Here is a 27340-nt window from a genome sequence, read left to right as displayed (position 1 = left end):
GAATAAAGAATGCATTAGAGGGCTCGTCCCTGCACTTCCGGAGGTTAAGTGACTGACAGAAAAGAAAAAAACTTTGCAAACTGTCGATCTTTCCCCCCCCCCCCCCCCGAAAATGTTCAGACTTGTCACTGCATCATTTGAGATAAAGAGGAAAAGACGCAGCAAATTAAATATTGTATTTGAATTCAGCTCCTTGTTAGCGTCGTGATAACAGAGAAAGGAGGTAAACTTGAGGTGATGCTTGAATTCAATTTTAATGAACAAACAAAAGCATTGCCGCTCGACCTACTGTACTTCCTTCCAACTGACAACCATCTCAAAGATTCTCTCCCTCCGCCTCACCCTCCACCTCTCCCCTATCTCTCTCTCTCTCTCTCTCTCTCTCTCTCTCTCTCTCTCTATCACTCTGTTATTTACTATGCAGGGCTAATTTGACAGTGCTGAAGTCTCTGCGTGCTGGGCCAGGAGTAGCTGGCAGACACATGAATATTGAATCAGTCAGGCAGGCCTCACTTGCTTATGAAAACACAGTAATGGGCGCCCACAGGCCACAAACTGAAGCCTGCACCCTCAATTAGGGCCTTCCTGCCTGGGAAGGGATTAGGACAACGGGGACACATGGGAGGGAGAGGAGGGTGAGAAGGGAAGAAGGGGGGGAAAAGGACCTGAGGACAAACAGAGTGGGGAGGGAGAAAAAGGGGGAGGCAGGCTGTGTGATTAAGAAAGCATGTGTGTGTGTGTGTGTGTGCAGGGTACATCTGTTTACACACTATCTCTGTGGCACATTGAAACACATTCTGATGCACGAACAGAGGGTGCAGGATTACAAACAAAGGCCGATGCATTGGCGCATATGTGCAAAACTCAACAATGCATTTCCTGAGACTTTAGTGGGGAGAAAAAGTCGTTGAATGCGAACAACCGCTTTGAAAAAGTGGATGATTTCTTTAGCCTTCAACCTGTTTTTGTACCACCGCTGAAATGCATAATTCACAAGCTAACCTGGACTCTCTCACCTGAAGCACAGCCTCACTTCGGGCTGCGATGGGACAGCCATCTCTTTTATTTCCTTTAACAATAAATGTTCATGCCTCTCCATATCCTCATTCCTCTCCCTGCTCTCCTCTTTTTCCCTCCACCATCTCTTCCTTCCTTCTTTCTGTGTATACACTGCCTATATGCCCTCCATACAAGCTGTTTTTCCCTCTCTAAGAAGGTTTTGTCCCTGGGATACTAAATGAATCCTGCTTTCTGACTGAGTTTTCTCCTCACCTGAACTGAGGAAGGGGAACGCGTCCAGTCTCAGCTTGTCTCCTTCAGGCCCCGGTGCCGTGGTGCCACGATCAAACAGAGAAGTCCCCCTGCCGGAGTCTGGCAAACGAGGAAACAGGGACTGTATGGCCTGAGCGACAAAAAGAGAGAGAACAAAAGACAGAGGAAATATTAAAATCGTTTTTTATTATAACGTAAATGTCTTCCTATGTATCTGCTCTGATGGTGCTGCTGTGTTGTGCTGCCCAAAGTCAAACGTCGAGCATCCTGCAGAGTGTGATGCAAACAGTGACAGAGACGCAGCAAGGACAGGATAAAAAGAGGTGCCATGGGACCCGGAGGAGAAATAGACGCAGGGGCGACGCAGAGGCTCAAACACTCAAAGGCAGGAAGAGTTCAGAGTCAATTGGAGACCAGCGATTAAGATTGTGGGCACAAAGGATAAATGACGAAGAGAGAGAAGAAGGGACACAGGACGAATAGGACTGAGATCTTAGAAAGTGACATGCATTCAGGATGTAGAGCAGCAGTGTGTGTGTGTGTCGTGTCGTGTCGGTGTGACGTGAAGGAGGCAAATAAATGGAACAGATGAATCTCAGGAATGAAGGGGACAAAGGGAGGATTTTTTTTGTTCCCAAGCAGGACTTTTGAATCAATAGTATGTGTCACCTCGCAGCCCCGCAAGTTTGAAAGGCGAGACTGTACTCCCAAGCTGCGTGATCCACGTTGCTTAACAAACCGCATTAATGACCCGCCATTGATCTGATCTGACGCGACCCCTCTGCTTTCAATTTCTTTCATTTTCAATCGATGACAGATGGATACGCCATCGGAGACGGGGATCAGAGCAGGAGGGGATAACGTCTTCTTTTGTTTTAAGGACAAGTTTAAACCGCCTCCTCCACCACCTCCTTCAGAGTCGGTGTCGCCTTATCCCGTCTTAAGAGGAGCGCCGACACATGACGGATGAGTCTTTCTTACTGTACTTTCAAGTTAGGAGCACTTTCTAGGACGTGGGATGTTAATTAGTCTTCAAAATCTTCAACAAATATCCATAATGGAGTGATGGATTTAAATCAGTGAAGTGGATTTGTTCATTTCATTTTCTTCTAGTTATCACATCAATAAATCTCATTATGTTTTGGCTAAATTAGGACATTTTTGACTCTTTTTTGCTGTCTTTCAGGACAAACAATAAACATAATATTATATCACAATTATTGAATAACAGATAGACATGGTGAACACCCCCCTATTCACTTGTAAAAAGCAAAAAAAAAAAAAAAAAAAGGCACAACAGGGGTCTGAAAATACAAGCGCAAAATCCCTGCACTGAAATAGATCTCAGCTGCCTGAATAAAAAAACATGGAATAGAAAGCTGTGTCTTCCTAGTTTGCCTTCTTTTTCTTTGTTTAATTTAGAAAACTCCTGTGTATTTGGATGCCATTTGTATTAACCAAAATCCACACTAATATCATCAAGCTAAATTGAATATTGATATGATTGAGATTTTTCTCTGTTTAGTGAGCCTTATTTTTCAGAGGTGTCAAACTTTAAATTTCTTTTACATTGTGCCTGTGGTTTTTTCCTTTTAGATTTTTGTCTATTTGACCTTGAAACCAAAATATCCCCTCCTCCTCTTCTTTGTAATTCGTTCATTGTGTTTTCTAAAGTACAAAGAGAGAATGTATCTGACCCCTTGTTATAAGCCTGCAGGACATGAGAGAGTATAGAATGGTATAAAAATGGACAGTGACTGAAAATGGGCTGTTGCTAAATCTAGTTTTGACCATGTGAGGCTTTTATCGAAGATTAATCTTACTTTTATGTTTTAACAATTTTGAGTGAGTAATTCATGCTTTCATCTCAACCTGTTTGGATTACTGTAATGAACTTCATGTCGGTGTTAACCAGGCCCCCCTCACGTGCTTATTTAGTCCAAAATCCTGCTGCTTGTCTTTAAACAGGCGCTTGTAAGCTCGAACACATTAACATTATCCTGGCACCTGTCCACTGGCTCCCTGCTCATTTTAGAATTCAGTTTGTTTTTAGATCTCTAAATTGGTTTGCACGTCTGTACCTCTCAGACCTCTGGCAAGCTTTTACCCCCCTCAGGTCTTTAGTCCTACACACCAGCTTCTTCTTTTTGTTCCAAAGACCAAGGCTGAAAACAAAGGGTGACCAGGACTTTTCTTTAGTAGCCCCAAAAATGTGGTACAAGCTTTTTTTTTTTTAAATATGCTGTACAGAGACAGTGGTTTGGATGGGATTTCTAACTCACAATTACATTGTTCGGTATTGCCATGACGATATGGCGTACGTTAATGCTTTAAGTTTAAGCCATAACTCACATTTTCTCTGTCTATTTGCTGTACTATGTTTTTTCCTGAGATAAATTAAAAAAGCATTTTCTTCAAATTAAATTCACACAATCAATCTGATGGTGATTGCTCGGTAAAATGGTGAAAATGTCGTGAAACCGTGGCCATTAAACCCAGGCCTCTATCTAAGAGGTAAAATGTACACCTGATTTGTTGTTCGCATCAAATATTTGTATATATTGTGTTAAATTCATTCTTATCACTCTACATTTATTGCAAATGCCTGTATTGCAATAAAGATGAATAGTGGTTTATTTTGCAGCCCTATTTCATTATCTACATATTTATCATAAAGAAAATCTCCCTCTATCATTCCCCCCATCCCAGTCCCTCCATCCTACCCGTTGTACCTCTGGGCTGCAGTCAGGCGTTGTGGAGCCCCCGTTGAAGTGGTTCTGGGCCAGAAAGAAAGGAGAGTTTGCCATGTCGAGGATGGGGTAGTTCACCAACACCACCTTACTGAAGTTAAACTTGTAGGTGAACCGCTTTCCTTTGGTTTTGTGCAAAATGCGCTTGTTGTAATAATACCTGCAAAGGAGGAGAGGTAGAGGGAATCAAAGGAGGGATGGCGTGAGGGGATAAAGGATAAGGGGAAGAGGAAGAGGAAGAGGAAAAGAGGAGGGAAGGATTAAGATAAAGCTCAATTCAAGGTTTTTGTGTTCCTACGCTAACAGAGAAGAATAAGTAAACAATATCAGCGCTGTCGGGCGAGAGCTATGCTGATTTCCCACTGTTTTTATTCATCTCCTCCTACCTCCAATCAATTCATGTCTGCCTGCCTTGATTCAATACAAGATGCTTGTTTAAAGGGAAATTTTATTCAGCTGTTAACAGACAAAAAGTCAAAAAGATGAATCCCTTCCAGCCACAGAGGCCATTAACATACAGTCAATGTTACACAACAATAAGAAAGAACAGAACAAGAGGAAATATTGTTTTCACTATGAACAGGCCTATTTTTAATACATTCAAAAATGATATCAGTATTATCTTAAGATATGTATTATGGTATTTGAAAAGATACTATTATGGACTGTGAAAAAAAGTTGAAAAAAAATCAACACACTTGATTACTCGAACACTCGAAATAGATTTTGTCCAAATTATTTAATACATTTCAGATGTATATTTAATTTATAATATTTAATTTGGACGATCAGATGCTGTTTCTACTCAGAGACATAATTCGGCAGGATGACATATAAATGTAAACGACACCGAAAAGCTGTCAATCCTTCCACCGAGCAAAGCACATTTACAGAAGGGTGAGAAAGGTATGGCAAGTCTCCATGGTAACGACCTCAGGTGTCTCCCACTGGGCATGTCGAGCCACTGTCATGCCAGCTTCCTGTGCCACCCAGCGAGGTGTCACAGTGTGCCAGTGTGCCAGGTTGATCAGCAGTATAGGAAAACATGCAGCCATCTGCTTACCAAGGTAAAGGAGCTCAGATAGGGCGAGAGAGAGAGAGAGAGAGAGAAGAGGAAGTTGCTGCCAATTGAAAAACTTTAAATATCGTCCGCAAATTATTTTTTGTTTGTTTTAAAAGGCACCAAATACAGAATGCATTAGACGGCCTCAGCATTAAATACTTTTGGGCAACGCCTCATTATGCAGACGCACAATATCAACACACACGGCAGCATATACGGATCAGCATGTAGCCACAGTGGCTGCGCCCTGTGCAATGATGTGTACGTGTTTTGCTTTGCGTGGCAATTGTGCCGTGGCCCTTAATTGAGCAATTAAGTGAGGCTAATTAAGAAGGCTAATTGTGGCCCCAGCCAATTCATAACAATTAGACTCTGACGACAGCCCCCATTAACAAGAGGCCAAAGGAAAGCAAAGAGAGGGAGGGGGGTGGGGGGGATAAGTCGGGGTAGTTTGTATTTGCATAAGAGAACTGTGTATGCGGTTAGGGGGGATATGAACTGCTGAAGGTGTGGAGTGCGAGTTGTTTTAATCACCCTCGGCAGGTTCGGTGCCGAAGCAGTTTCTGCACTCAGAGAGAGAAGAAATCCTGGCAATTTTGACCCGCAGCTTTAATTTTGAAATCCCTATTGAATTTTTCATTTGGCAGCTCAATGGTGAACTTTCCATTAGGATGTCCACAGATAAGGAGAAATTGAGGGTATTGACGTTCCCGGGGAAAAAGCTCCACCTTTATCTTTCCATTAAACTGACATAAAAAAAAAAAAGTCAGGAGTCAGTCTGACAGCAGTAAACATTTTATGTAAACTCTGCTGTGATAACCATCTTGCACTGTGATTGCCGACATTGAACACATCATGCGCAAACATTTACCTCAGTGCCCGACTCAGCTTGTCATAGTTCATGTGAGGTTTGCACTTCCTTATCCCCCACAGACGGGCCACCTCGTCTGGATCCTTGATGACGAACTCTCCATAGTCCCCCTGCCAGGCGATCACCCCGTGATACTCCTCTTTCTGCAGCAGCTCCAGGATGAAGTGCCACAGCTGGATCTGCCTGGACCCGGGGCTCGACTCAGGCTTGTAGGCCCAGTCTGGGAAGGCGAACCCTGGATATATAAAGCAGGAAAGAGAGGAGGATGAGGGTCAGGGCCTGTCATTTGTCCCGCTGTTTGCCGAGGGGGATCGCTGTCTGAATGACTGATGAGTGATGGAGGTGAGGGATGATGTGTTTAATATCACAGCACGTGCCCTGAGCAATGTTAGTCTGCACTAATGCCCTCTAGCCTCAACAGATTGGTCAGCGGGATGATGACAGCTCGCTGGGAGAGATCTGATTGATGCAACTCAGGATTGAATTCTAAAAGGCGACTGTATGCACAACATGGACGTTGTTAAGCTGCTTTTTGACTCACCCTGAAGTAAATCTAGCAGTAACTAGCCTTGTAAACACATTAGAAATACAACCAATTACTACCACACACTGAATTTGTATACTAAAAAAGCCTGTACATGAGTATTTTGACTGAATTTCAACATGCATTGCTGTCATTTTTGATGATGATAATTAGTTGTACTGACTTGTTAACTGACCTGGCGTCCAGAGAGCAGGCACAGGGGGGATCAGCAGATCACTGACGCAGTTGCAGTCCATGCCTCCACAACACCTGGTATCAAAGACAGAGATGGCACAGAGGGAAGGGGATAATTCAGTTAACAGAGATTGACTTTAACGACTCTTCACACATAACTCTACGAAAAATAAGAAAAACCAGAGGCAAGAAACTTCTCAGAAAATCATTTTCTACATTCAGACTTCTCTCCTCAGCAGGTTTACTTCAGCAAGTCAAAGTTGAAAAGTGTAAACTTTGTTGAAAAAAATGGAGCTATTGCATAAGGGTCTAAGGGCGCTGAATTAGTTCAAAATCGTACCTTAAATCGATGTGAAATATGGCAAGGTTATGTTTCATATGTCTCGGGTAGAGATCAGGTGTTTGATGGATGTGATCTTGTGTGGCCACCTGAGGCAGAGTCTGATGCAACATGGTGGACATCCCTAAAGTGCATTTATGAACAGGAGGAATTAAATAGACTCTTGAAAACTAAGGGAAAGTTGATCTATATTGTACATAAAAAATGGGACTTTTTGATATCTAACATGGCTGTTCTTTGGTAGAGTTTGGGAAAATGACAAGCTACACATGAAGTCAAAGAATTCTATGTGAAAAGTTATATTCATACATGGGATCTAGAAGGACAGACTATAAGGATAGATTTATTGGACAAGACGCTTTATGTGATTTAGGTCATGGTTTTACCTTTTCCCCTTTAGTATAATGATGATTTAAGTGCTACAGTTTTAATTTCAATGTATTTTTATCCCTGCTGACTTTTCCTGGCTGGAGGATTTTGAACACTTTGTGTGGTTTTTAGTAGAGCCCAACCGATTAATCGGCTGATATCAGCATAACCAGTGACTATCGGTATCGGCTCATTTTATCGCAAGACATGCACTGAAATTTCTAGATTTATTCACCAGTCAAAAAGCATTTCATTTGAGTATCATTGTATTACATCAGCAGTTCTCTTTGACCAGTTGAGTGTGCAATCTTTACAGATCGAAGATAAAAACCAAGTAAGATATGGGCCAAAATATCGGTATCAGATTTTTTTTTTATCCCTAATATCGACATCAGTGTCAGTCCCAAAAATCCCATATTGGCCAGGCCCTAATTTTTTTTAAAAGGACCTTTTTTTTTAGCTGCAAAATTTAAGTATTATGTTTATCAGTGAAATACTCTTTTCTGTTATGACTGAAGCTATAAATACTGACGAAAAACTACTGCTGCTGTTAAACATAATACTTTAATTCAAATGGACCAGGTGTCAAATATAAAAGTATCAGTACCACAAAAAGCAGATAAACCTATCAGAATATGCAAAAATATTATACACTTAAAAAGCTGTTATAAAGGTTTCACTCTGAAAAGTAACTGAGGCAAATGGGCAATAACAGATATTTCATTTTCTATTTTTAAATCTCCATTGTCATTTCGCATACGTTGTATTAAAACAAACACGATGAATGCACCACAGGTGTGCACAAATATCTAAAACAAACTGTTGATTTTCAGAATGCATCATGCGACTTTACATTTTGAGCAGGTAATCTGAACACATTAATGTGAGTGTGCATGTGAAAGATAGTCCGGTCGCTTTATTAAAGAACAGGTAATAATAGCAAAGACTCCCAGATAGATACAGTATATGTCAGCATCCTCCGACAGCAGAGAGTACAAAGATTCCTGGGTTTCCATGACGAGCGTGAGGACGAGATCTAGTTTGGGTATCACAGTTTGATCATGAGTTGTTTTACAAAGCTCAGATGGAAGAGATGCCCTGCTACACTGCTATCTTTAATGCCGACCCCTCTATCTCTCCCTTCACTCTCTGCCTCTATTTAATTATGCTCTGTGAATTTTGGATTTTCCCTCCAGCATTGAAATAGAACGTGAATTATTAAGGTGTGTTTGTATAAATTATTATTGCTAACTCCAGGCATTTCTCTCTCTCTCTCTTTCTCTCCCGCTCACTCTCACCCTGCTTGTAGCCTTTGGATTGTGGCCCCTTCTCTCTCTCTCTCTCTCTCTCCTCCTCTCTCTTCATCTTTCTTGTTTTCATGCAGCTCCATCTGTCTTCAAATACGGAGTGGGCATTCATCCTATCTCGCTCATACATTTTATTTTTTTTCCCCCACATCATTCATGTTATCATTTCTTATTTTTCTCATCTTTTTCACACCCGTCTCGTGTGTCTCCGCCTACACTCACTTCCCTGTAATGATTCAAAGTTATCACGCAGGTTCAAATAACAGTTGGAAGTTTCATCTCCGCAATCACAGCACCATATTTTCAGGCAGGGTCTTTCCACAAACTACAGCCTGTAACAGATTGTTTTGCGTTCAGTAGGTTTTCAAAACACACGCTGACCGAAAGGCCTCAGCAGAGAGAGCGTTGGGGCTTTAAAAAATGAGATATTCTTTTTGTTGGAGGTAGTAATCTATAAGTTTCAGCTTCCCTGTGGGCTACAGGCCATCAGTAGTATATCATCTCTTTCATATGCAATATTCTCGTGGTGCACAGCGTGTATATTCTTGTGTCCTCCGAGGATTAAATACATATGCTCTCTTAGCTGTCTGGGTTTCTCCAGTTACCTCTTATACCACCTACGCACCGCCTATATCTATATCCATCTTCCTTTTCCCAATCCGCTGTGTATGTATACAGGTGAATCCTCCTTTCCTCTTTCCCACCTCCTTTCTACTCACACACCCCTATCCTCTGTCTCCTCACACTCCCTCCTTTCCTTCCTACCGCCCCACCCGTCTCCTCTCTATCTCTCTCTTTCTCTCTCCTGCTCTGTGTGTTTTGCTTCGGCGCAGTAATTTTCCGTTTGATTTCGGAGGTAATGCATTTTTTACAAATCAAAGAGGAAGCCAGGCTGCCCCCCCTCCTCCTCCTCCTCCTCCTCTCCTTCTTCTTCCTCCTCCCCTCACTCTCTCCCTCCCTCTACCTCCTCCTCATCCTTCCCTCTCTCCCTCCCTAGCCTCCCGTTCTCGCCCCCCTCGGCCCCCCAGGCCAGAGAGGAGATAAAGGAGCCCCCATCATTTCCTTGTTAGTTTTGATTTGGGCAGCGCAGGGCTTTCAAGTTCCCCCCATCACCCCCAGAAACATTATAACTAGCAGCCCAGGGAATACTGTTCCTCGTACACACACACACACACACACTCTCACACACACATGCGTGCACAGGCTGTCAGATACAGACACTCACAGATTGTAATGGACTGTACATACACAGTGAGTACACAGTCTCGAGCAGATATGCCACAAATACAGGTATTCAGGTACCTGACGCACACAAACACACACACACACAGTGAGAGCAGCACACAGAATAAGACATGGAGCCCATAGATAATGACTCAATCAATATCGACACACAAGCACACATCTCACTGAGCTGAAAGACAGAATGCACTTAGTTTGCTGAAGATGCTGCTGTCCTGATAGAGAACAGAGATGTACGCAGACAAAAAAAACAAATGCGTTTCATTTGAAAAGAGCAACTTTGGACCCAACACAGGCCAAACAAAAGACCCAGCTCCTACAAAAGGCCACCAATAAAACCAAGGATGGGTGATGGATCACACAGTTACCAGTGACAATGATAGAAACATACACAGAGTTAACGTGTTCACACTCACATCTTGACAAAGGCACCTTCACTGTTCAAAGGAATTCTCAGCTTTGGTCCTGCACATGCTTTGGAGTGTAAGCAACCACTCGATTCATCTAACACACAAACCTACGTCTCATCCTCTGGTGTGTTGATGACTCATTGGCTTTGATAATTCAGTCAACAGTTGAAAGAGTGCGCAGGTTTTAGGGACACTACAATGATGCAACCACTTAACGCTTGGTCAAAACTGAAAAAAAGTGCTTCTTCTGTTACCGCTTTTAAACTTTCAAACAACTTCCCACAAAGTCTCAAAGAGGCCAAATCATTTTCAGACCTGCATTACGTGATTGTTTGGTCACTTGGGAGCAACAGAAACGAGCAGTAAACACATCATCGAAATATCATCACCAATAGTTTGATATGGTGAACCAGTTAGCTCAGGGTTTCTTATTTTCACGTCGAGAATAGACAGAGCAGCATTAGCATTCACCAAGCGTCTTGTTTCTGGCAACTTGGTCAATTTAAGTCCAATATTTACTCACTTTTAACTGTTTTTTTTTTTTTTTTTTTCAAAATCAACTCCAGGGGAAAGTGTACGGCTAAAAGTTCTACTTTCTATACAAGCTGTATATCGTCTCTCTATAGAATGTGTCTGCACTTTGTTGCCAAGTAAGAAATGAACAGCCGCTGTGTCTAGAAACAGAACTAGTAGGAACGGAGAGTGGAGCAAAACAGTAAAAGACAATAACACCAAAACAAGGAGCTGTGAGACGCTGCATATTCTGGTTATAATTCTCATTTCAACAGTGATTTGATGTTTTCTTACCATAAAGGAACTGGTTGTAGAAACTTACTTTTTTCCCCCTCCTTTCCCCGGACTTTTTTGTTTTGAATCGTTCTCCTTGTTTTTGTACATCTGTGTCATTTTGTTGCCTTGTTTTTCCTTCCCTCTAAAGCACTTGTGAAGTTCTGTTTTAAAAAAAAAGTGAAACATAAATGTTTTTGTAAGAGTCATGCTTACATTTGTTTTCTTACAGTCAGAGTCTTAGAGTAAACCTGCAGAGATAATTGAATAACAAGAAAGTCTGGTAAAACGTGCTCATGATAAAGATTCAGCTCACTCTGTGGAACGTGGAACTGTTTAAAGTCAAATGTATTACAGTCCACTTCTACAAACTTGATGGACTTGATCAGGCTCTGCCCGATCTGCTGCTTTCATAGATAGAACACTTTGATTAAAAACAAATTAAAAGCATGTTTCAAAAGATTCCAACAGAAAGAATTGGATGATTTTAAGGTGAATTTGGACATTAACATCTTCCCACCCAAACAGAAACGACAGATCCACAGTGATGCAAGTTTGCAACAAGGCTGGTAATCTTGTGGACCATGCAGGCCCTTCAGCAGAACTGTTTTACTTGTGGATCCAGGGTTAGTGGGCCACTGACGAAAGTGAAAAGGAAACAGTGTGAGGAACATACTGTAGTTGTGACTGTGTTTTGAAATTCAGCAGAGTGACTGGGGTAGAGGGAGGAAGGGGGAGCAGGCTGACATTCAGGCAACATTATGTCTCCAGTGTTGTCTAAAGAAGGAAAGAGTGATGGGTCACGATATAAAAAGATAGAAAAATACGAGAGGCATGAAGAGTCTGGCCTCTCCCGCTTTCTTTTTCCACCAGATGAAACGGGCTCTGAACATCTGTCTCATCTTCCTTTTTTCGGTTGCCCCTGAAAAAGGCCCGACTGAACCCTCCTTCTCTCCCTTTCTCTTCACTCGCCTCTCTGTCTCTCCCTCTCTCTCTGTTCCTCTCCCTGGTTAGCTCTGACACACTGGTCAGCCTCAGGGTGGAAGAACAGAGGGACTCTGCGATGGGTTTGTTAGAGGAGATGGAGAGAAGGAGAGAGGAGAAACGAGGAGGGGGGAGAGAGAGAGAGAGAGAGAGAGAGATGAGTGAAGGAGGAGGAGGGGGAGAGCTGGTCAGGAAGAGGGGAAAAGAACCTGTCCATCTAAATGTTAAAAAGAAAAGTCAATGCTAAATGCAGTTTTCAACTGAACTGTCCTCTCAACTATCTGATTTAGCCAAACATTATGAACAAAAGTTGCATAAGTCTTAATAAATGAATACATCAAGGATGATTTTTCCAGCGTATGTGATTTTTCCAGCTTATGTTCATTGGTTTATATATATATCTCTCGTCTCTATCTTCCCACAGTTCTCCCATAATATGAAAGTGTGTTTGGTCAGTTATGGGATTGTATGAAAACTTTTTTGATTTGTATACTTTTCATTAAACTAAGAGATGCAGGGACCAAAAAAAACCCAACCTCACATCCATACCTTCAACCAAAGAATCTCCTATAAGTGTAAAAAAAAAAGGGTCGAAATTTCATTTTATTTTTTTTAAACGCAAAACAAAACAAGACTGCCTGGCAGTTATTTAAAGGAGAAATGGTGGATTAAAAATAAGGTAAGTTACCTGATTTAATTATGATTGAAAGATATCACTGTTTTATTTTCTGTAACATGTTTGTCTTTTGTTTGCATTGTAGGAATAAGTGTTCCCACTTTGTTAGCCTTTGAACTACTTTGTTTTGTAGATCCATTAATAAATGAAATCACTCACAGATACAGTGAAAAAATGATTGACTCTTGACACCAGGAAAAATGTTAAATAGTCTTTTCAACAAAGAGCTGCTTTCACTTAGTATATAAGTCATACATAATTTAATGTTGCAGCCAAATTCCCACATTTCATCGTTAAACCTTCAACGTTCAAATCAGTAATACTGTCATCTGAAAGATTAAGAAACCAGTGTGATACTGCTATACAGACAGCACTTCAGTATTATCTGTGTAAGACAGTCACAGGAGTTTTGAGTCTCTGTGACTCTGCTTGCATGTGCTCAAACAGAACAGCCAATGCAAGTTAGATTTTGTGTTAAATATAGTTTAAACTGAGCAATGAAGGTCTCTTACTCTGACTTCACAGTTAGAAGTTTCAATTAGTTAGCTGTTTGCATTTTTTGTGTATAATTTAAGGGGCATAAGAATAACACCAACCTTTTTCTTTCTAGTTCCATGTGTTTAATGATTTCTACAGTCAGGTGAAGTTGGGTCAGGTCATAAATAGGATAGCCTTTTGTAGCTTTGATAAATAAGGAAACTTGTTTTTCTCAGACTTTGATGAAAGGTGGAGAACTCCAACAAGTTTAAGAAGAGGTAAGTGGCGATGAGGCTGTGAGCGCGTGAAACGGTATTAGTAGCCAATGGTACGTCGGCCTTAAGAAAATAAGGAAAAGAAGGGGAAAGGGGTGAAGAAAAAAGTATCAATCGATAGGGTTAAATTATTCATCGTCATTAATTATCGATCGCTCTCCGCTGCCGGCTCGTCCGCCTCGCGCCAGAGTTGAAAGGAGGGAAAGCGCGCTTTATTAAAACCGGCTCGAGCCTCATTGTTTCATGTCCCGCGGCAAAGAAAAAGCTCGAGTTTGGCTCTGCCCGCGCCAGTAGAAAAATATACACACACACATTGCTCAACCTCCCTCCTTTGCCTTCACTCCTGCTCTCTCCCTCTCTCTCTCCCTCTCTCCGGACGCGCGGAGGAGCTTTGGGGAGCCTCGCGTGGTGTTCACGGGGCGGCTGTGTCTCGCGCGGATCGATGAGGGATCAATGGCTCGCGCTGACTAATAGCCAGAGAGCGCCTTTGATCTCGCGGCTGAGAGATCAAAACCTGCGCGAGAGGGAAGAGAAATAGGAAAAGAAACTGACCTTTACACACGCACGCGCGCGGCTTTTAGGAATTTGACTGCAGGATATCCTACCAGCAAAGCAACCTATGAGAGATGAATTAATAACCACATTTCCGATGAATATGCGCAGCAACCATCTGAATTAAAACCAATATAGGCTACATAAGATCCTCATCACTCTTCTTCCTCGCGCCACAAATAGAGGCTTTAACACACACATGCACGTGCGCACACACAACCTTCTTCCCAGTCCAAGTTGTTCCTCTTGATTTTGACTTCCTCAGACAAGGTGACACGGTTAGAACAAGGAAACCATCTGTTGTTTCCATGCAGCAGATGAGTGTCCTATGGGTTCAACTTCACGCCTATAAAGCAAGAGGGGTGTGGGTGTGTGTGTGTGTGTGTGTGTGTGTGTGTGTGTGTGTGTGTGTGTGCGCGTGTGTGAATGATAGAGAAAGAAAGGGAGGTGAGGTGGCTGCAGGGGCTGAAAATAAAGAGCTGCTCAAAATCGTCTTAAAAACGAGCTGAGTTTGTTTGTAGGTTGTGAAGCAGATCAGGCTTCTGTTATGAACTTGTATGCTAATCTCTATCACAGGTGAGGTCACTGTAACTTATACACCCTGTATGATCATTATATGAAATATTGTGTCCCGTCTAGTCTCTCTTTAGGGTCCTGGTAAAGATGTGGGCCCTGCTTTTAAAAGTGAGAAAAATATATCCTAAACTTTCTGAATACTTTAACTTCTCATTTTGACTCTTGCTTGTGAGTGTTTCAAAAGCCTGATTAAAGTGAAAAGATATCCAATTGTAAAACAAAATTCACATTTTCTCTCCATATATGCAAAATTATGCACAACATTTCTTTTTTTTTTTAACTTTTTCTTAAACCTTCTGCAAAGTTAGGATTTGGGTCATTTAAGTTTGATCACAGTTTCAGTCGATGTGACCTTTACAAGATGCATTCGAAACCAGAAAGTATGAAGTGTTGAACATTTCCTTGTGAATGGCTTTCTGGCAAAAGCATAGCCTATATTTGTACAAACATACCCCATGGTTTAAGGTCTGTATTTGGTCACATTTATGTCCAAGCCCAGGGGAGGGGTCTAATATTGCCAGCAGCAAGGTCTGTGTGACCCCCATAAAAATGTACATTAAACTTATTTCAACAAAAACAAGTATGCCACTTCTATCAACGTAGTCCACAACACTTTTCCTTGCAAATTGTGCCTTGTTTCCCACTTTTACTTGAGGAAATGCAGTTCTGTCTTCTCTTTCATCCTCCTCACGCTCTCTCTATCTCTCTTTATCCTCTTACCCCCCCCCCCCCCCCCCCTCTGGTCAGTGAGTTACTCTCTCTATCGCTCTCACTTCCCGAATTAACCACTCAAGAAGTCACCACCGACTCAATCAATAGCTCATACATAAACCCTGCTATAATCGCTGCCCCTGCCTGTCTGTCTGCCCCTCTCCCCTTTCTCTCCTCCCCCCTAGCCTTTCCTCTCCTCACCCTTTACCCCCTACTCAGTTTCTAACTGACACTCCTCTTCCTCTCCCCTTGTGTCCCACTGTTTTGTCTCTGCATTTTGTCCTGCAATAATTATTTAAGACACCTTCTTCTCCACTCAAGCACAAACCATCAAATCTCTGTCATAAACACAAAGGAGGGCAATCAAGGTACGATTCTTTGACCATTTACTTAAAGACAAACATCTTTTCTTTTGTAAATGTAAAGTTGTAGAAAATTCGAGAATATTTTAAAGACATTGTCCTGATCTTAACTACATTGGTAAATATTCAAACTGAAAAAAAGAGACTTTAACAATTATTTGAACTTATCTCGCTCCTATAAAAATGTCATAAAATATGAATATCACTTTTTTTAAGTACCATGGATTTTGAGCTTTTAGGAATTCTCCAACAGTATTTTATCTTAATTTGATTGGTTAGTGTTCAAGACAATAAGATATTTATGAATAACAACATTGAAGACCTCTGAAGATAGAAAATAGTTTTATATGGTTTTGCAGTCCATCAATCATTATTAAGACTGAGGCAATCATAATCTAATCTAATCTGGACTTCTTGTGCGACTTGTGCAGCATACTCCATCTAAAAGGCGACCTGATGCCACTTTGGCAGTATTTTTATCTCCTATGCTTTCACTGTATTCCTTCAGGGACTTAATATTTGTGTAGCATCCCTCTAAAATTTATTGCAGGATCACAGTAATTCTTTTAAGTGCGAGGGCACTATCGGCCCATGTTAGTGTGTCCAGCCAGAATGGGCCCAGGATTGCGTTATAGCAAAGACGAGGAGACATCAATATTGCATTATCTCATGTTTAACTGTGAGACACAGATAGTTGTTTTGGGGGCCTTAAAGATATTGTATTACCAAAGGAGATGCAGGCAGACATCCACACACACAAGGCGAGGGAGAAAAAGGAGAATAACACACAGAGAATTTTAAAATTATAAGGCCTCTACACACCCTCTGCTCGCACCCCTTCCCTCTATCTCTCTCCCTCTTCCCTGGCTTCTTCTCTGACTCTCTCTCCTCTCACCAAAGTCTTTGATTCGTCCGTACGGTTTGATCTGCGAGAGAGCGAGTTTTGTAAACACATTTTTCACGATCATATAGCCACGGGCAAGGGGAGCGTGAGGCGCGGAGGAAGAAGAAGAAGGAGAGGGAGAGAGACTCAGAGAGAGAGAGAGAGAGAAAGACTGTGTGTGTGTGTGTGCGTGTGTGTGTGTGAGTGTGTGTGCATGTGTGTGTGCGCGCGTGTGTGTTAGTGTGTGTGAGGGACGTTTAATGAGCGTGCAGGATGGAAAGACAGACTGACAGAGAATGCAAGGATGGAGCCTCACATATGACTTACTGCTATACTGAACAGAGCAACAAAGATACACACACTCTCATGCCAGCTACACACACAAAAACACACACACACATAGACACACACATGGAAGCAGTCAAGACTGATGGTTTTGGCACATGTAAAGCTTTACAGGGGTTGACGAAATGTGAAGCAACAACAAGAAAAAGGCAAGTTATTCAGTTTTCCTCATCATGCAGAGGGTGACACTTCAACACTGTGCTTCCCTTTATGACACTTCCTGACTGGTGCACCCACAGTCAGGGACACACACACACACACACATACACACACACACACACACACAGAGAAAGAGAGAGGGGAGAGTAAATGATGCATCTCGTTTGGGATGATGAACACAGAACACAGAGAGCTACAACGTGTGAAAAACAGATTATAGAGCGAGCCAATAAAACGCAGAGCACAGACGGTGAACACACCGCGCTGTAAAAGCTGAACTAATAAAAGTGCGAGGCTCTCATTCCTTACATTTATTTTTTTCTCTCTCACTCTGTTCGAACACTTTCTTTTTTTTTTTTTTTCATCTACCAGCTGCTAATCCGGTTAGCTTCGATTGGCTCCGGTAATGGCGCTAACCCGCCTCTATGTACCGACTCGTCTCCACGGGACGCTGCGGGGAGGAGGCGGCTCAGGCTCGGTGTGAGCAACAGACAAACACCGGCGACGGAAATGAGTCGATCGCAGAGGTGAAGAGGAAGATATGTGGCACAGGCTGTACACTCTGAATTCAGCTAATTTCAATCCAAAAGTTACAAACTTTCTTTATTTGCAGGACCGTGTAAGGATTACTATCTTCTAATTTTGACATATGGCTATAGCCTATGCGAATCTATTATGCGATGGAAACAAAAATAAAAGTCGTACAGCATCACAGACACGCACACGTCGATACAATTTGTGGTTTGACGTAAAAAAAAAAATTAAAAAAATTCCCAACCCATTTTTTGTTGCTTGATCTTGCCACATGCCACTTTAAAAAAACAAACAAAAAATACATGCAATTTGGGTTAATGCCCAACTTACAAGTCATGCAATGGTAGCATTTGATGCGAGAATTAAGTTAGTCTATTAAGAAATGATTTGAATAATTGTCATAGCATATATATTTGGCATGTTTAAATGTTCACAGTGATAAAGCTGCTCTTTGGACTTGATGCAAGAGAAGCGCAGGCTGGGGTTAGAAACAGGCCATCACATTTTAAGTGCGTTTCCACTCACTCGAGATTTGTTTGTTTTCCTAAAAGACGGGGAAACACTCCTCAACAATTCTGCACAAATCCCTGGCGTCAGTCGTTAAAAAAATGATTTTCTTTTCATTTTTCCTTTCCTTCCATTCTTTCTTTTTTTTGTACTTAGCCTGCTGCTTTTAAGAAAGAAGAATAGCTGCAAGCAGTAAAGTCTGTTGTCAGAATGTGTGTGTGTGTGTGTGTGTGTGTGTGTGTGTGTGTGCGTGTCCGTATAGTGCAGTGCAATGTAGTGTAGCAGTTTCCTCTTCCTCTCTCTTTCTTCTCTCAGTCTTTTTCTGTCCGGGGAATTGTTCTCAACGTCCACAAACACATTGCAAATACCCGGCGGCCCAGCTGCATCGATTTCTAATTAGACGCCAGGATAATCGTTGGAGAGAGATGAAAAAAGGGAGAGAGTGATAGCGAGAGCTAGTAAATAAATATATAAACGAATTAGAGCCCAGATTAATTGAATGAATATGAGCATTAAAAAAAAAAAGAAGAAACAAAGGTGATCTTGGCGGATAAACGTTGCGTGGACTGAACGGGAAATGAGGCTTTTATACGCAGAGGGAGAAACATGCATGTGAGTATGGAAGGATGGGGATTTTATTTGGAAGGGCGATAATGACTGGGAAATTAGGGCCTACTTTTTGTATTTTATTGTTCTGCAATTACTGATAAGTGCATATTAGTGGTGGAGCTTTTGCTATTGATAATTTGTTGTTGAAATTGTGTCAAGTTCTAGTTTTTGTGAGTGTAGAAAATGGCTCTATGGGGACTTTCTTGCAGGAAATACAAAGGATTCTTTGCAAGAAACTAGACCAAGAGGTTATCAAAAAAAAAAGTACAAACAGACCCTCTCAATAATATGTGCATGTATAAAACAGTCGAAGCATTAAGGCGTCCTATGAACTTGCAGGCTAGACTGTGCGTAAAACGGTGACAGCACTCAAACTTGAACAAAAGCCACAGCTGGATTACCCAACTTCTCTCCAGTTCAGTCAAATGTCCCCCATTCTCTCCTCCTCCACATCCCCCTCCGTGTCTTCCTCCCTCCCTCCCTCCCTCCCTCCTTCTGTTTCCTGACAGAGTGTGACAGGAGGGTTAGCCGGGGAGCTCAGGTAGCTCGTTTACTTTAATTAACGTTTCATCATCCTCGGAGCGGGACCGCGCGCTGTATATAGGCTACAATCTTTTCATGCTGCTCCGTCTCTCATCCCTGTTCTCCATCCATTCATCATCACTCCTTCTCCTCTCTCTTTCTTTCTCTCTCTCTCTCCTCCCCACCTTCGGGCTCACCTCTCATCTTTTTCTCCAACATCTCGCCCTCGCCCTCCTCCTCCTCCTCCTCCCTCGTGCTCTCTGTCTCGTGTCCACTCAGGCATATACAGGATAATAATTCAAACACTTTTCCTTCCTTCGTCTTCCTCCTCCTCCTCCCTCTTTCTTTCAACTTCTTCCCCTCCCCTCAAATCTTTCCTCTCACCTACTCTGCCCAGCAATTTTTTTCAATAATGTTTTTTTATTAAGCACATAATTACTGGCTTGTTTAACTGACTGATCCAGAGGGAAAATGCTTTTCAGTATGATTTTGTATATCAGAAATAAGCTCTAAAGGCAACCCTAAGTGTACACCGCTATCGATCTTACATGTTCAGATTATTAAGAGGGCATATTATAGGCCTTTAGTTTCGGAATGAACACTTTAAGAGAATGAAGGAGGAGGATTATTGATTGGTATTGACGCACTCTGATCATATAATGGAAAATAAACCTCCAGTCGCGGAGATCATAATCAGGCAAGTACCCGCGATAGTATCGATCTTAGATCTCTTTCAGGAGACCTGAGAATCAATTAGTGAGCTAATGTTTGCAGTCATTTTTCTTAATGCACTTATGTCTGTTTGTAATAATGCAACTAAATTAGGTCACTGATTTTCTATAAAGTTAAACTGTATGACTCACCCATCTGTCCTTGGGGTGTATAGGTGATGAGTGCAAAGGGAAAGGTGGGCTTGAGCAGGTAATCAGACTGCAGAGATTAAGGTGTAAATAGTGTCAAAAATCCGCACTTTACTTCGGGTAATAAACAAACATCTTCTCCTTAAAATTCGCGAAAAATAATCATATGAGAAAATACATGTAAACTGCAATTTTAAGGGTATTTAATTTGAAGTCCCCAAACATTGTTTTTCAAAGTCTTATTCGTCTATTTCACTAATGAGAGCTGAAGGAAAAGTTTAATGACTTATCGCGATGTTTGAGAACAATTGAGTTTTGTAAGATGAAGGTTTAAGGATGACTGCAGCTCTGGCTCTACTTTGGAAATGCAAACTATACATAGAGTAAAGTTGTCACTTATGGCGTTTGGTGCGTCTGAGTGAGCCTGAAGGCTCATTTTATTAAGTCTTTATTCTCACAATAATTGGCCCTCACTTTCCTCTGAACTCTGAGACTTATTCTTAAGGGCATAACAAATTGGTGTTAAAAGTTTTACTCAATTCTTATTTACCAGCTTATTTACCAGTAAGCCCTAACAGTTAATTATGCTGATTGAAATTATAGTTACAAATATGATAGACTTAGAGCCTGTATATGTAATCATTACAATCATTAGAGGTGTCATTTAGGGGATTCTGATAGACAGAAAGTAATAGTTGGCTTATACTCAAATCACATAAAAGCGTCTTAAATTCTGCCTGCTTGTTAATGAAAGGGAAAGTTGGAAATCAATCAATAAAGCAAGAGTGAAATCTTGAGAGTAGCACGAACCAATAGCACTGAATCCCTTTGGAGTCAGTTCAGAGCTGGAGTTTGATAAAGCGGTCGAAATGGCAGGTGTTCTATGAAGCAAAAATGTAATGACAGAAAAAAAAGTCAAGTAAATGCGGTTAGACTCATATGTGGTCAGGGCGTGACTTGTACGTGATCTGGGACTCAGCATGGAGCGTTCTGATAGTTTAAACAGTTTTTAACACTTACAGTGGTAACTGGATTTGGAGCCTGGTGGGGTTAAGAACTTGATGAAATCCGCTGTACCCGTTGGGACTACAGAGGTGAGCGCTCTTGATAAAGAGAGAAGAGGAAGCCTCCCCATCACAAACCTTAAACCCCAAAGCTCCCAGACACAAAAAAAACCACAACTCTCTTACCCAGAGTGCAGTGCAGCTGGCACCATCTGGGACACTGAAGGAGGTGGGATTGATATTGCACCAAATTAGTTTAGCCTTTCAATTGTTTACAACGGAGCCATTTATGTTTTGACTAGGGATCATCCGACCAAAATGTATGCAATCAATATTATGTGGCATGATATGTGGGAAAGTTTCAGCTCTGTTGAACTCCAAACCTGCTAAATGTTGACCTTTGAAGGTGCAGTGCAGCCGACAACTGCCACAGCCTGAAGGTGCCATCAATAACGGAGGTCAAACTACAAGCCTGTTAATCTAAAGGCACAATAAATATGTGGCATACAGCAGACACAAAGAAAGCATTTACAAGCCTTAAAATGAAACAATCATGGTTACATTAAACAGGTATTAGGACTCACTCAGTAAAAACACATAAGTAAAACTCTCCAAGGCAAAAAGTACAGATTTCTATGATAATCCAATCTGCAAGGCAACCATTAAATATGTCTGTTTATATTTCTAAAAAAATTAACAATTCTGTCAAGATATGGTTGTGCCATAGCAGAAGCTTTATCATCTCAACTGAACTTTTATAATGTACTTTCAAATACTTCACTGACTTGTATACTTGAAAAGAGTAAAAAACAATTCAATCAAAAAATTAAATTTTGTTTATTTTTCATTAGTGTACAGTTAATGCAATGAAAAGCATTTGCCCTGACACACTCTCATTCCTCGATACCAAACAGTAATAGTAATATCATGTGTGTATGTGCAGGTTTGAATGTGTCATCAACAATAGTTGAAAAGAAAACTTTAGATTTTTGTGAGCCTGATGTGTTTTAGTGTATTTCAATTTGATCATAATTAAGCTTGCTAAGTAATTGATCTGAATATGTCAAAATATTTTGTTCCTGATTCATATTCTGATCCAGTTCAAGGTATATATGTGCTATTCATTGGCTCATCTCATATTCTTTCACGGAGATTCATGACACTTGTTACAGCAGTCGATAGGCAAACAAGCAACACCTTACACCCAGTTTCCCCCGTGAAGATATCAACATACCTGTACATGTGTCCTTTAATAATAGTGAGATCTGACACAGATCTTTGTGGAATATGAAAGTGTGATAGAGACTGGATTTCAAACTCAGCCACAAAGTGTGCTGGACTGTTCAACGGTTCAAACAGTGTACACATGGTACACATCATGTTTGTCTGAAGCAATGTGAATGACATCAGCTGGCCACACACGTATCTTATATGGAGCTATCTGATTAAAACTATTAAAGCTATTTTTTAAGGTTTATTTTTGGTCTTATTATGCCATTATTTTAGAGATAGGACAGTTGATAGAGTCAGAAATCGGGGCGAGAGATAGTGGGGAACAACATGGGGGAAGGTAGCCAATGGTTGGATTCGAACCAGGACTGCCCGCTTGAAGGACTATAGTCTTTGAACATGGGGCGCGCATACTTACCACTAGGCTATCAGTGCCCCATCATCATTATTTAAAGGGCACTTATATTTGTCTATGTGAGAGAGACAAAGAAGACGAAATAATAACAGCAGCAAATTCTTAAAAATTCTCACAAATCTAAACTTGAAAATCTCGTCGGTTAAATAAATAAATCTTAAACACAGTAAGGAGCTTTGGATTCAATGAGTTTATATGATGCTTCAAAGCACAATACTGTTGAATTCACTGGAGTACTGAAGTAATGAAGTTGCAAGGAGCTCACCAAAGATCTCAGAGATTTCATTTTTGAAGCGTGTTTGTAGATTTATTTCAATACCGTGGGAAGAGTTGGGGAAAAACTGGTAATTTTGTTGCTGTAGCTCGATCACAGGGTACATAGAGACATCACAGCTTACACCTATCCAGTGAGACCTCCTGTTACATCGCTTGTCTTACGCAATAAGTTTGGGGTTGAGCGGGAAATCTAAATGACTCCCTATAAGGCCTCCATCCATGTCTGCGTATATACTGTTGTTCCCCTGTCCTAAGTTTGTGCCTTCTAACATGACTACAGTGTCTTCCGTTTCCATATTTAGTATGATTTCTATTACCTATTTGTCTCTACTCATACTGCTCCGTCTCTTCCTATTACACATACCTCTTGGACTGAAGTATTTCTATTGAAGTCATATATCTATGTGCACACATACACACACCAAGAAATTCAATCTTTCTATCTGTGTTTCCCTCTTCCACGCTTTCTTCTACACACACACACACACAATGTACAGTCCAAACACTTGCGCACACACAGCCTGTGCGCCCCGGCCCCCGTCGGCCCTCTCGTCTGTGTGTGCGTGTCAAATCGAATCTCCACCTCAGCGCGTAGTACACCTGCTGTGGCGGCGTATAATGCGCTGCATACAGTGAGTGCACGATGACGGATTACTGAATTAGACCAATAATGACAAGTGACACTTCTGTTACCGCTCCCTGAGCCACTGCAGAGAGAGCAGGAGAGAGGTGTAAATAAAGAACGGAGACAGTGACAGAGAGAGAGAAAGCAAGAGAGAGAGAGAGGGGGGGGGAAACAATAGAACAGAGATGGAGGAAGTCATGGAGATGGATTGGGGATTTTCAGCTTGTTCTGGGAAAATAAATAAGTTCTGTTTCATTCGAGTGCAACTTCTTTGTCTGTTGTCATGCTTCTCCCTCTCTCACGTCACGGACCCATGATCGCAGCTCAAAATAGATTCAAGCCACAATGAAAATATCTTCTTCAGAAATGTGTAAAAAATAAAAAATATATAGCCACAAAATTAAATGCAGCTGTGCACCAAACTTGCATGTTTAGCATGGAGAAGTCTTCTCAGAAGTTTGGACGCGTTTCCTCGATGAATATACATGAAATGTAGAGCAGGCTCATTTGTGAGTGTCCACCAGTGGTAGACCTGTGTAGTGTATCTGCAGGATGTCTTGGCCCCCCATGGACCTGGGGTCTCCGCAGGCCTGTGCTCAGGATACTAAACCATGCCAAATGAGGAAGAGGAGGTGCAATCCTCCGTGGGACCACATGAATAAATCAGCATACCACCCGGTGCTTCTGTAGCGGGGCAAAAGACTGACTGGAGGAGTCAGAGCGAAGTGCACAAACACATGCATTCATTCATGCATGCAGAAGAGAAACTATGAAACGTCAGGATCTGTCTGCTTGTTTGGAGTGTTTGGAGGCTGACGTTTCTTTGAGACCAACATCACTGAGAGTATTTGTGTTGGCGCCCGGTCAATGATGTCAATTTAGTTGGAAGGCTCATCATCCTGCCTGCATTGTATCATAATGGAGAATCATCGGGGGATAGAAGGCAGCCAAGGCCCTGAAGACATTGGTGCCACAGTTTTGCAAACATTCAAAGGCAAAAGCGACTTCCAAAACCCTCAATACATCTACACCACCTTGATGGAGAAAGCCGCAACAAAGATGAAAAAGTGAGCACTTAACTGGGGGAGAACACCCACCCAGAGAGAGGCAGAGGAAGCACAATTGGAGCGAGGGAGCAATGGGGGGGAGCAGCGAGGAAGGAAGACAGAAAGAAATATTGACAAAGCCTAGATATACACATAAGTCACCCGACACGACCCGCCTGCTCCCTGTATTTTATAGAGCTGCTCTGCGCTGGCGGAACAGCATGACAGGCCAGTTCCTTCAACGGAAAATATGTTCCCTCTCTGCGCTCCCGCCTCTCGCTCCGCTATCACTCCTGTTTTCTGTCTATCCCACCTGATATCATTCTGTCACCTCCGCGCCACGCTCCCTTTTTCCATCATCCCCCTATTTCTTCCCCTCCCCGTTCTCGTGCTTTTTATTGGTGCTCTACATTCCAGCCGACATGTTTCACTCCTCCGTTTCTATCCATCTTCATGTCGCTCTCTTAATCCCCTCTCATTTGCTATCCTCGGCCCCTCATCCCTCCCCGTTTCTCTTCCTGCTCTCCTGGAACCGTTTCCGCGTGCTGTCCCATTTCCACCTACTCCTCTCCGTTTCCCTCATTCTTCCTGATTCATTTCCTCTCTGCTATCCTTTCCATTCATCCCTCTCCCCCTATTTGTGCTACATATAACCCAATCCCTCTCTTCACCCCGGGCTCTCCTGTCTCCATCTTACACTTTCCAACTATATTTCCTCTGACCTCGGTGGTTTTCCTCCAAGGTTTTTGGTCTATCTGTCTGTCCGTGTCTCTATCACCCCTTGAAACTTTATCCATCCACTTCTTTAAGCTTACCCTTTTACCCTTTTCTTTCCTCCTGCAGCTATTTTTTTTTTGTTGGCCTCTTTCTTTATAGAAATAATGACATTGCATGTGCATTCTCCTCCATGTTACTCTATTTTCCCATTTTAACTGTTCTCTTGTTTCCTCTTTTCCTCCCCATATCCTTGATTTACTTTTTCATCCTTCCCTTTTGTCTTTCTTTCCTCTTTTTTCCCTTCGTTCTCCCTCTGCATTCCAGCCTGCCCTCCCTTTCTCATCCGCAGCCTGAGCACAGAGCCCCATGTGTCGGAATCAATTAGGGCTGAGAGCCGTCGCGGCCGCTCTTTCACGGAGGTAAATATTAAACTGCACCAAGCACCGAGGAGGAAGAGAGAGAGAGAGGAGGGGAGAGAGGGAGCCCTCCGTCCCTAATCCACCGCATCGATCAGGCGGGGATGAGGGTAATATATTATTTTGACAAGATACGATTCTCCGACGCGCACCGCTATCCCCGGCGATCGATTTCTTTTTTCTCTCCTTTTTTCTTTCCTTTTCTCCCCCTCAACGAGTGGGACATAGTTTGTGTGTTGCTGTGTGTGCGTGTCTGAGTGTCTGACATAGGTTGATTGTGTGTGTGTGTGCATTTGTGTGCATGTGCACTGGAGTGTGGATGGGTGACAATAGGAACAGCATTAGGAAATGTGGAGAAGAGATGAGGATGGTGCTGCTAGTAGGTCTACGCTTTTACAAACAAGCTCCTGTCTAAACAGCTAAATCACACACTCGTCCAAAGATGGATAGTTGAGAGGAGAATCTGAGAATCGTATTTCGTGCTTATTTTTTTGGGGTATACGCACAGTGCAGCACCCGAGGCAGGATGTTACAGTAGTAGTCAAATAGGCAGCGCTGACCTATTTGTAAAGTTAAATGTCCTCCCCTGCCTGGTCCCCTCTGCTCTTGTGACTCCCCTCCGTATCACTTTGTAAACTGTGTCTAAATGCTAAATTCCCGGATCAATTTTTTTTATTCAACCTCTCCCCCCCCCATCAACGCCCTCCCTCTGCCCCCGGCCTCTGTCCTTCTCACACAGCGTCACGTCTAACTGTCCTCCAGTGATGAAGGGTGTCCTACCTGCCTCATGTGTTTATTAGTGTCTGTTTTTCTGAGCGTGACTTTCTATGTGCAACTTTTACACAAAGCAGGACAAAGAAATTTGACAAAACAATTTGATAAAAAAACGAAGTTTTTTGAGATTAAAGTTTGCATTGCAAATTTTTTATAGTGTCTACATTCCATTGTAATAGTTTTATCAGAAAACTACAGACCTGACAGGTTTTACAATAAAAGATTTGAATTTCTAGTGCAAAACTCCCAAAAGGATAAACTGCAAACTCTACTGAGGTTCAGTCCTACTGCTGTCATCAACCGCTCAATAAAGTCAAAAGCTGTTATTTCCTTCTTGTATGTTTGGATAAGGTGAATATTTCACATCTCGACTGAGGAAGCCTTTTGGAGAAGAGGTGAAACGTCTTCAAAAACTTTAACCCAGTCCAGCTGCCTACTGGTACATACCTTTACAGAGAACTGAGAACCAACACAGATAAGGTGAATATGATTCGCTTTGATACGGTACAAAATGATACCATATCAATTAATTGTCCCCAAAGGGAGTTTTGTGTTTCTCTCCACGACCGTACCGATAAATAAAAAACACAATAAAAGCAAACATCAATTCACATGTAAGCAGAGAAGCACATGTATGGTTTCTGACTAGCATGTAAATTCAGAAAATCCAGTAGCTT

At 41.9% G+C, this 27340-nt stretch overlaps 1 protein-coding gene across 5 annotated transcripts in view; it reads right to left on the bottom strand.

The window, feature by feature from the left end:
• Positions 1-27340, bottom strand: part of erfl1 (Ets2 repressor factor like 1) — a 50305-nt gene that overhangs the window by 3023 nt on the left and 19942 nt on the right. For 2 of the 5 annotated variants that reach the window (XM_065958287.1, XM_065958286.1), the window contains exons 3-6: positions 6664-6749; positions 5957-6191; positions 3996-4182; positions 1273-1402 (exon numbers count right to left, since the gene is read on the bottom strand). In XM_065958287.1, coding sequence (XP_065814359.1) covers positions 1273-1402; positions 3996-4182; positions 5957-6191; positions 6664-6736 — 625 coding nt within the window. In that variant the 5' untranslated portion in view covers positions 6737-6749. The remainder of the gene's footprint in view (positions 1-1272; positions 1403-3995; positions 4183-5956; positions 6192-6663; positions 6750-27340) is intronic. The other 3 variants (XM_020650365.2, XM_065958289.1, XM_020650368.2) reach the window with 3 other exon arrangements.

Source organism: Labrus bergylta, chromosome 8, assembly GCF_963930695.1.
Source record: "Labrus bergylta chromosome 8, fLabBer1.1, whole genome shotgun sequence".
Classification (NCBI taxonomy): Eukaryota; Metazoa; Chordata; class Actinopteri; order Labriformes; family Labridae; genus Labrus; species Labrus bergylta.
The sequence above is the reverse complement of the archived record's forward strand: the minus strand, read 5'-3'. Positions and strand labels throughout refer to the sequence as shown.